The sequence below is a fragment of the Taudactylus pleione genome, unplaced genomic scaffold, assembly GCF_031769625.1.
Source record: "Taudactylus pleione unplaced genomic scaffold, aTauple2 ptg000620l, whole genome shotgun sequence".
NCBI classification, from domain to species: Eukaryota; Metazoa; Chordata; class Amphibia; order Anura; family Myobatrachidae; genus Taudactylus; species Taudactylus pleione.
The window spans coordinates 837,125-849,809 of record NW_028285022.1 but is presented as its reverse complement, the minus strand read 5'-3'; the positions used below and the strand labels follow the sequence as shown (position 1 = coordinate 849,809).

Below are 12,685 nucleotides of genomic sequence, written 5' to 3'. Positions count from 1 at the left end.
CACTATACTGTATAATCTGCTACATCTCACTCTATACTGTACTATCTGCTACATCACTATATACTGTACTATCTGTATACATCACACTCTATACTGTACTATCTGCTACATCACACTCTATACTGTACTATCTGTATATATCACACTCTATACTGTACTATCTGTATACATCACACTCTATACTGTACTATCTGTATACATCACACTCTATACTGTACTATCTGTATACATCACACTCTATACTGTACTATCTGTATACATCACACTCTATACTGTATAATCTGCTACATCACACTCTATACTGTATAATCTGCTACATCACTATATACTGTATTATCTGCTACATCACACTCTATACTGTATAATCTGCTACATCACTATATACTGTACTATCTGTATACATCACACTCTATACTGTACTATCTGTATACATCACACTCTATACTGTATAATCTGCTACATCACACTCTATACTGTACTATCTGTATACATCACACTTTATACTGTGCTATCTGCTACATCACACTATACTGTACTATCTGCTACATCACACTCTATACTGTACTATCTGCTACATCACACTCTATACTGTATAATCTGCTACATCACTATATACTGTACTATCTGTATACATCACACTCTATACTGTATAATCTGTATACTGTATAATCTGCTACATCACACTATACTGTATAATCTGCTACATCACTATATACTGTACTATCTGTATACATCACGCTCTATACTGTACTGTCTGCTACATCTCACTCTATACTGTACTGTCTGCTACATCACACTCTATACTGTATAATCTGCTACATCACTATATACTGTACTATCTGTATACATCACACTATACTGTACTATCTGCTACATCACACTATACTGTATAATCTGCTACATCACTATATACTGTACTATCTGTATACTTCACACTCTATACTGTACTATCTGTATACATCACACTCTATACTGTACTATCTGTATACATCACACTCTATACTGTACTATCTGTATACATCACACTCTATACTGCACTATCTGTATACATCACACTCTATACTGTATAATCTGCTACATCTCACTCTATACTGTATAATCTGGTACATCACACTCTATACTGTATAATCTGCTACATCACACTCTATACTGTACTATCTGCTACATCACACTCTATACTGTATAATCTGCTACATCTCACTCTATACTGTATAATCTGCTACATCACACTCTATACTGTATAATCTGCTACATCACACTCTATACTGTACTATCTGCTACATCACACACTATACTGTACTATCTGCTACATCACACTCTATACTGTGCTATCTGCTACATCACACTCTATACTGTGCTATCTGCTACATCACACTCTATACTGTACTATCTGCTACATCACACTCTATACTGTATAATCTGCTACATCACTATATACTGTACTATCTGTATACATCACACTATATACTGTATTATCTGTATACTGTATAATCTGCTACATCACACTATACTGTATAATCTGCTACATCACTATATACTGTACTATCTGTATACATCACGCTCTATACTGTACTGTCTGCTACATCTCACTCTATACTGTACTGTCTGCTACATCACACTCTATACTGTATAATCTGCTACATCACTATATACTGTACTATCTGTATACATCACACTATACTGTACTATCTGCTACATCACACTATACTGTATAATCTGCTACATCACTATATACTGTACTATCTGTATACATCACGCTCTATACTGTACTGTCTGCTACATCACACTCTATACTGTACTATCTGTATACATCTCACTCTAAACTGTATATATGCTACATCACACTCTATACTGTATAATCTACTACATCACTATATACTGTACTATCTGTATACATCACACTCTATACTGTATAATCTGCTACATCACACTCTATACTGTACTATCTGCTACATCACACTCTATACTGTATAATCTGCTACATCACACTCTATACTGTACTGTCTGCTACATCACACTCTATACTGTATAATCTGCTACATCACACTCTATACTGTACTATCTGCTACATCACACTCTATACTGTACTATCTGTATACATCACACTCTATACTGTACTGTCTGCTACATCTCACTCTATATTGTACTATCTGTATACATCACACTATATACTGTACTGTCTGCTACATCTCACTCTATACTGTATAGTCTGCTACATCACACTCTATACTGTACTATCTGTATACATCACACTCTACTGTATAATCTGCTACATCACACTCTATACTGTACTGTCTGTATACATCACACTCTATACTGTACTATCTGTATACATCACACTCTATACTGTATAATCTGCTACATCACACTCTATACTGTACTATCTGTATACATCACACTCTATACTGTACTGTCTGATACATCTCACTCTATATTATACTATCTGTATACATCACACTCTATGCTGTACTTTCTGCTACATCTCACTCTATACTGTACTATCTGTATACACTGTACTGTCTGCTACATCTCACTCTATACTGTACTATCTGTATACATCACACTATATACTGTACTGTCTGCTACATCTCAGTCTATACTGTATAATCTGCTACATCACTATATACTGTACTATCTGTATACATCACACTATACTGTACTATCTACTACATCACACTCTATACTGTACTATCTGTATACATCACACTCTATACTGTACTGTCTGCTACATCTCACTCTATACTGTACTATCTGTATACATCACACTCTATACTGTACTGTCTGCTACATCTCACTCTATACTGTACTATCTGTATACATCACACTATATACTGTACTGTCTGCTACATCTCACTCTATATTGTACTATCTGCTACAACACACTCTATACATCACACTCTATACTGTACTATCTGTATACATCACACTCTATACTGTACTATCTGCTAAATCCTAATATATACTGTAATATCTGCTACATCACACTATGTACTGTAATATCTGCTACATCACACTATGTACTGTAATATCTGCTACATCACACTATGTACTGTAATATCTGCTACATCACACTATGTACTGTAATATCTGCTACATCACACGCTCCTATACTGTCACTATATACTAAAAAATGTAATATGAATATATGTCAAGTTCCCCAAAAAACACGCTCCCTCCCCTGGTCTCCTGTGACCCCAGTATAGATAACTGATGACTTACTGGGATAACTGGTTTCTGTCCCTAGATCGGTGACCGATGGCTCAATGGTCGCCTCCCTGGTTGTATAGATCGGGTCTGGTCCTGTAGTAACATCACTAGTGTATGTCCCTGTAATATAATCATGTTCTTACTGAGCAGCCTCATGTATCATTATATTATCTGTTTATGTATGATATCTACTATCCTTTTCTGTCTACATCACACTCTATACCATCCATGTCTGTCTACATCACACACTATACTATCCATGTCTGTCTACATCACACTCTATACTATCCATGTCTGTCTACATCACACGCTATACTATCCTTGTCTGTCTACATCACACGCTATACTATCCATGTCTGTCTATATCACACACTATACTATCCATGTCTGTCTACATCACACGCTATACTGTCCATGTCTGTCTACATCACACGCTATACTATCCATGTCTGTCTACATCACACACTATACTATCCATGTCTGTCTACATCACACACTATACTTTCCATGTCTGTCTACATCAGATGCTATAATATAAATGTTTCTCTAAATCACACGCTATACTGTATAATCTGCTACATCACACTCTGTACATCTCACACTATATACTATACTATCTGCTACATCACTCTATACATCGCACTCTATACTGTGCTATCTGCTACATCACACTCTATACTGTACTATCTGTATACATCACACACTATACTGTACTATCTGCTACATCACACTCTATACTGTACTATCTGTATACATCACACACTATACTGTACTATCTGTATACATCACACTCTATACTGTACTATCTGCACACATCACTATATACTGTACTATCTGCATACATCACTATATACTGTACTATCTGCATACATCACTATATACTGTACTATCTGTATACATCACACTCTATACTGTATAATCTGCTACATCACTATATATGTACTATCTGCTACATCACACTCTATACTGTATAATCTGCTACATCACACTCTACACTGTACTATCTGTATACATCACACACTATACTGTACTATCTGCTACATCACACTCTATACTGTACTATCTGTATACATCACACACTATACTGTATAATCTGCTACATCACTATATACGTACTGTCTGTATACATCACACTCTATACTGTATAATCTGCTACATCACACTCTACACTGTACTATCTGTATACATCACACACTATACTGTACTATCTGCTACATCACACTCTATACTGTACTATCTGTATACATCACACACTATACTGTACTATCTGTATACATCACACTCTATACTGTACTATCTGCTACATCACACTATATACTGTACTATCTGTATACATCACTATATACTGTACTATCTGTATACATCACACTCTATACTGTATAATCTGCTACATCACAATATACGTACTATCTGCTACATCACACTCTACACTGTATAATCTGCTACATCACACTCTATACTGTACTATCTGTATACATCACACTCTATACTGTACTACCTGTATACATCACACTCTATACTGTACTATCTGTATACATCACACTCTATACTGTATAATCTGCTACATCACTATATACTGTACTATCTGCTACATCACACTCTATACTGTATAATCTGCAACATCACTATATACTGTACTCTGTATACATCACACTCTATACTGTACTATCTGCTACATCACACTATACTGTATAATCTGCTACATCACACTCTATACTGTACTATCTGCTACATCACACTCTATACTGTATAATCTGCTACATAACTATATACTGTATTATCTGCTACATCACACTCTATACTGTATAATCTGCTACATCACTATATACTGTACTATCTGTATACATCACACTCTATACTGTACTATCTGCTACATCACACTCTATACTGTACTACCTGTATACATCTCACACTATACTGTACTACCTGTATACATCACACTCTATACTGTACTATCTGTATACATCACACTCTATACTGTATAATCTGCTACATCACATCTATACTGTACTATCTGTATACATCACACTCTATACTGTATAATCTGCTACATCACACTCTATACTGTACTATCTGCTACATCACACTCTATACTGTACTATCTGCTACATCACACTATACTGTACTATCTGCTACATCACAGTCTATACTGTATAATCTGCTACATCACTATATACTGTACTATCTGTATACATCACACTCTATACTGTACTATCTGTATACATCACACTCTATACTGTACTATCTGCTACATCACACTCTATACTGTACTATCTGCTACATCACACTCTATACTGTATAATCTGCTACATCACTATATACTGTACTATCTGTATACATCACACTATATACTGTATTATCTGAATACTGTATAATCTGCTACATCACACTATACTGTATAATCTGCTACATCACTATATACTGTACTATCTGTATACATCACACTCTATACTGTACTGTCTGCTACATCTCACTCTATACTGTACTGTCTGCTACATCACACTATACTGTATAATCTGCTACATCACTATATACTGTACTATCTGTATACATGACGCTCTATACTGTACTGTCTGCTACATCACACTCTATACTGTACTATCTGTATACATCTCACTCTATACTGTATATATGCTACATCACACTCTATACTGTACTACCTGTATACATCACACTCTATACTGTATAATCTGCTACATCACACTCTATACTGTATAATCTGCTACATCACCATACACTGTACTATCTGTATACATCACACTCTATACTGTACTATCTGCTACATCACACTCTATACTGTATAATCTGCTACATCACACTCTATACTGTACTATCTGTATACATCACACTCTATACTGTACTATCTGTATACATCACACTCTATACTGTATAATCTGCTACATCACACTATACTGTACTATCTGCTACATCACACTCTATACTGTATAATCTGCTACATCACTATATACTGTACTATCTGTATACATCACACTCTATACTGTACTATCTGCTACATCACACTCTATACTGTATAATCTGCTACATCACTATATACTGTACTATCTGTATACATCACACTCTATACTGTATAATCTGCTACATCACACTCTATACTGTACTATCTGCTACATCACACTCTATACTGTACTATCTGTATACATCACACTCTATACTGTACTATCTACTACATCACACTCTATACTGTATAATCTGCTACATCTCACTCTATACTGTACTATCTGCTACATCACTATATACTGTATTATCTGTATATATCTCTCTATACTGTACTGTCTGCTACATCGCACTCTATACTGTACTGTCTGCTACATCGCACTCTATACTGTACTGTCTGCTACATCACACTATATACTGTACTATCTGCTACATCACACTATATACATCTTACACTATATACTATACTATCTGCTACATCACACTCTATACTGTACAATCTGGTACAATGCACTCTATACTGTACTGTCTGCTACATCACACTATATACTGTACTATCTGCTACATCACACTCTATACATCTCACACTATATACAATACTATCTGCTACATCACACTATACTTTACCTATCTGCTACATCGCACTCTATACTGTACTATCTGCTACATCGCACTCTATACTGTACTATCTGCTACATCACACTCTATACTGTACTGTCTGCTACATCACACTCTATACTATACTATCTGCTACATCACACTCTATACTGTCTGCTACATAACCCTATATACTGTACTATCTGCTACATCACACTATGTACTGTAATATCTGCTACATCATATGCTCTATACAGTCACTATATACTAAAAAATATAATATGAATATATGACAAGTTCCCCTAAAAACACGCACCCTCCCCAGGTCTTCTGTGACCCCAGTATAGATAACTGATGACTTACTGGGATAACTGGTTTCTGTCCCTAGATCGGTGACCGATGGCTCAGTGGTCACCTCCCTGGTTGTATAGATCAGGTCTGGTCCTGTAGTAACATCACTCGTGTATATCCCTGTAATATAATCATATTATTACTGAGCAGCCTCATATATCATTCTATTATCTGTTTATGTATAATCATATCTACTATCCATGTCTGTCTACATCACACTCTATACGATCGACGTCTGTCTACATCACACGCTATACTATCCATGTCTGTCTACATCACACGCTATACTATCCATGTCTGTTTACATCAGATGCTATAATATCGATGTCTCTCTAAATTACACGCTATACTGTACTGTCTGCTACATCTCATTCTATACTGTACTGTCTGCTACATCGCACTCTATACTGTACTGTCTGCTACATCACACTATATACTGTACTATCTGCTACATCTCACTCTATATACTGTACTATCTGGTACAACACTATACATCACACTATATACTGTACTATCTGCTACATCACACTATATACTGTACAATCTGCTACATCATATGCTCTATACTGAACTATCTGCTACATCTCACTCTATACTGTACTGTCTGCTACATCTCACTCTATATACTGTACTGTCTGCTACATCTCACTCTATACTGTACTGTCTGCTACATCTCACTCTATATACTGTACTGTCTGCTACATCTCAGTCTATATACTGTACTATCTGCTACATCTCACTCTATATACTGTACTATCTGCTACAACACTATACATCACACTATATACTGTACTGTCTGCTACATCTCACTCTATACTGTACTGTCTGCTACATCTCACTCTATACTGTACTGTCTGCTACATCTCACTCTATACTGTACTGTCTGCTACGTCTCACTCTATATACTGTACTATCTGCTACATCTCACTCTATACACTGTACTATCTGCTACAACACTATACATCACACTATATACTGTACTATCTGCTACATCACACTATATACTGTACAATCTGCTACATCACACTCTATACTGTACAATCTGCTACATCACACTCTATACTGTACAATCTGCTACATCACACTCTATACTGTACTATCTGCTACATCACACTCTATACTGTACTGTCTGCTACATCTCACTCTATACTGTACTGTCTGCTACATCACATGCTGTATACTGTCACTATATATTAAAACATGTATTATTTATATATGACAAGTATCCCAAAAAACACGCACCCGCCCCAGGTCTCCTGTGACGCCAGTATAGATAACTGATGACTTACTGGGATAACTGGTTTCTGTCCCTAGATCAGTGATCGATGGCTCAGTGGTCACTTCCCTGGTTGTATAGATCGGGTCTGGTCCTGTAGTAACATCACTCGTGTATGTCCCTGTTATATAATCATATTATTACTGAGCAGCCTCATGTATCATTCTATAATCTGTTTATGTATCATATCTACTATCCATGTCTGTCTACATCACACTCTATACCATCCATGTCTGTCTACATCACACACTATACTATCCATGTCTGTCTTCATCACACTCTATAGTGTCCTTGTCTGTCTACATCACACTCTGTACTGTCCTTGTCTGTCTACGTCACACTCTATACTATCCATGTCTGTCTACATCACATGCTATGCTATCCATGTCTGTCTACATCACACGCTATGCTATCCATGTCTGTCTACATCACACGCTATGCTATCCATGTCTGTCTACATCACACGCTATGCTATCCATGTCTGTCTACATCACACGCTATACTACCCATGTCTGTCTACATCACACACTATACTGTCCATGTCTGTCTACATCACACACTATACTATCCATATCTGTCTACATCACACGCTATACTGTCCATGTCTGTCTACATCACACACTATACTATCCATGTCTGCTACATCACACGCTATACTGTCCATGTCTGTCTACATTACACACTATACTATCCATGTCTGTCTACATCACACTCTATAGTGTCCTTGTCTGTCTACATCACACTCTATAGTGTCCTTGTCTGTCTACGTCACACTCTATACTATCCATGTCTGTCTACGTCACACTCTATACTATCCATGTCTGTCTACATCACACTCTATACTGTCCATGTCTGTCTACATCACACTCTATACTGTCCTTATCTGTCTACAGTACACACTATACTATCAATGTCTCTCTAAATCGCATACTATCTGCTACATCTCACTCTATATACTGTACTATCTGGTACAACACTATACATCACACTATATACTGTACTATCTGCTACATCACACTATATACTGTACAATCTGCTACATCATATGCTCTATACTGAACTATCTGCTACATCTCACTCTATACTGTACTATCTGCTACATCACACACTCCTCTACTGTCACTATATACTAAAAAATGTAATATGAATATATGACAAGTTCCCCCCAAAACACGCTCCCTCCCCAGGTCTCCTGTGACCCCAGTATAGATAACTGATGACTTACTGGGATAAATGGTTTCTGTCCCTAGATCGGTGATCGATGGCTCAGTGGTCGCCTCCCTGGTTGTATAGATCGGGTCTGGTCCTGTAGTAACATCACCCGTGTATGTCCCTGTGATATAATCATATTATTACTGAGCAGTCTCCTGTATCATTCTATTATCTGTTTATGTATCATCATATCTACTATCCATGTCTGTCTACATCACACTCTATACTGTCCTTGGCTGTCTATATTACACTATATTGTGTCCTTGTGTATCTACATCACACTCTATACTGTCCATGTCTGTCTACATCACACTCTATACTGTCCATATCTGTCTACATCACACTCTATACTGTCCATGTCTGTTTACATCACACACTATACTATCCATGTCTGTCTACATCAAACGCTATACTATCCATGTCTGTCTACATCACACGCTATACTGTCCATGTCTGTCTACATCACACGCTATACTGTCCTTGTCTGTCTACATCACACGCTATACTGTCCATGTCTGTCTACATCACACGCTATACTGTCCATGTCTGTCTACATCACACGCTATACTGTCCATGTCTGTCTACATCACACGCTATACTATCCATGTCTGTCTACATCACACGCTATACTATCCATGTCTGTCTACATCACACGCTATACTATCCATGTCTGTCTACATCACACTCTATACTATCCATGTCTGTCTACATCACATGCTTTATGTTACAGCACACCAGATTATGATGTTATGTTACCGTGTCCAGCGGGGCTGGACGGCATCCGGGCCATGGGTATGGAGTCTCTGGCGCCCGCTGCTGAAGTCTACGGCTCCTTTTTTGCTGCCGGGTGCAGCTCCTCCTTGCGGCTGCGGCTACCCAAAGGGCTGAAGCAGCCCTATGTAAGGAGAAGCCTGGCCACTTGTTCTTTGCCAGAGTATAGGCTCCCTAACCTTACTCCAGCGTTCCTGTGATTACATTAACTCGGTGCTGACTTTGGCTTTGTTTTGTGACCTGACTTCGTCTCCTTCCTGGCGCTGCGTCTCATTATTCCGGTTTGACCTTGGCTTTCCTCTGACCTCTTCACATCTGCTCCCTGGTACCATCTTGTCCATTTGGTTCTGACCCAGCTTGTCAACTACTTAGTAAGCCTGCTTGTTCTCCAGAAGAGCACCAGCACCTGTACAAGGGAACCAAGTCTGAGGGCCGCGACCTGTGTGTTGGACGCAGATAAGTCCATACCACCTTGCAGGGGTCCCTGGTGAATTCCACCAACACGTTAAACTCCACGCCTCAGTACTGGGTCTAGCCAATCCTGAAGTACGGGTTAGCATCCATTACCCGTTTGGGAGTTGTGACAGTATTCTCTGGCAAAACATGAATGCCGCTGGTAAGCTTTCACCTCAAGATCTGCTGGAGAACCTCCTCGCCAGAGTCAGGCCAGGCCCAGATTATGTAGTCTATACAAAATTTATAGAAAGGAGAAGTCTGAGCGCAACTAAAATGGTATGCTGTAGCTCCAATCCTATCCTACTCTTGCCCAAAATACAAGAAAACAATAGTATATACAAATAGATTTTTAGAGTAGGATCAAAGAGCGCTCCCAATTAGCTAGAAACAGCAAATAATAATCCAAATACCCAAAAAAAAGTTCTTACAAAGTTCCTTTATCTTTTTCTTTTCTTTATGCTTCTTTCACTCTAAGTTTTTTCAATATGAACAAGAAAACAAGAAAAGACAAATTCTGTATAAACTCATTAAACATTCTTCCTCGTTTCATAAAGACATATGTGGAAATAGGTATCTTCAAAATTACCCCTCAATGTGTATCCATCTAAAAAAATTATATCCATCAAAAAAGTAATAATTGTGATATGTAATATACCTTACTCACTTAGTAACTACATAAACACCTGCTCATTAAGGTATCTTTACTCTATAGACGACACAATCTATTCAAGGGAAAGTGTACCTTACTAACATAATTGATATGTGTCTTCCTCCTATAAAGGTTTCTTTATTTGGGTTTTCTCCACAGGATCTCATATGCAAAAGTCACGTTGTTATTTTGTAATGACATTTATTTACTTTAAAAACCATGAAGAATTTTTCTTCTTCGTAAAAAAACACCACAATTCCAAGAAAGTCCACAGATTATTGTTCTCCAAGAGACAGGGAGGGAGTAATATAGTGATAACATAGATGGTAAGTTTGTACAGCTGTCCGGATCAACAGTAGGCACCTAAAAATACCTCCAATAGTCCAAGGGTTCAAAAATTCTGGTCCTTTTCAATTGCACAGTTCCCAGCAGCCAACGCGTTTCGAACAAGGCATTTCTTAAGGCATTCAATGGGGACTGTGCTATATTCTCCTATTTATACTATTCATTCCCCCTTTACAATTAGGGCAGAACTGAAACTTCACAAAATCACAGAATATACATATAATACATCAAAATTCAAACATATCATATAAAGAATAAACCCTTCCCCGATATAATAGACATCCTCCCCGGGACCGGTGGTCTGATGCTAAAATCGGCAGGCTATTTATAAGCTTTATGTAGTGCCTACACTCATGCAGGCTCAGCCACCTCCAGTACAGTCAGCACCAAACTGAAGGCACCTCTGCACCATTACGGATTCTGAATCACTCAAAGTATTATGGGGACCCCAAAGGCTGTCTAGGATTTTTGAATCAATGTTCCATTCAATTTAAGGTCCAGGCGGCAAATCTCTCCTCTGAGAGGACAAAGGTGGCTTATGTTATCTTGCTGTTGTCCAGACAGGCCTTAGCTTTGGCATTCGGGGTTTTCTGAACCAGTGCTCAATTCAGTTCGAGGTCCAGGCTGCAAATTTCCCTTCTGATTTCAAGGACAAAGGTGGCTTACGTCATATCACTGCTGTCCGGACATGCCTTATCTTGGGCATCCCTGTTGTGGGAAAGAAACGATCCTCTGTTCAATAATAGTGCTGATTTCATAGCGGCTTTCACCAAAGTCTTTGAGCCCGGACAAGTGTCCTCTGCAGTATCGGGTATTCTGCACCTGAAGCAAGGCAGTTGGTGTAGTTCCAAACCCTTGCCTCCAAG

General features: G+C 37.9%; 1 protein-coding gene across 1 annotated transcript in view; it reads right to left on the bottom strand.

The window, feature by feature from the left end:
- Nucleotides 1-12,685, bottom strand: part of LOC148479330 (uncharacterized) — a 212,260-nt gene that overhangs the window by 122,895 nt on the left and 76,680 nt on the right. The window contains exons 13-16 of the mRNA XM_088454607.1: nucleotides 9,612-9,719; nucleotides 8,400-8,507; nucleotides 7,123-7,230; nucleotides 3,220-3,327 (exon numbers count right to left, since the gene is read on the bottom strand). Coding sequence (XP_088310733.1) covers nucleotides 3,220-3,327; nucleotides 7,123-7,230; nucleotides 8,400-8,507; nucleotides 9,612-9,719 — 432 coding nt within the window. The remainder of the gene's footprint in view (nucleotides 1-3,219; nucleotides 3,328-7,122; nucleotides 7,231-8,399; nucleotides 8,508-9,611; nucleotides 9,720-12,685) is intronic.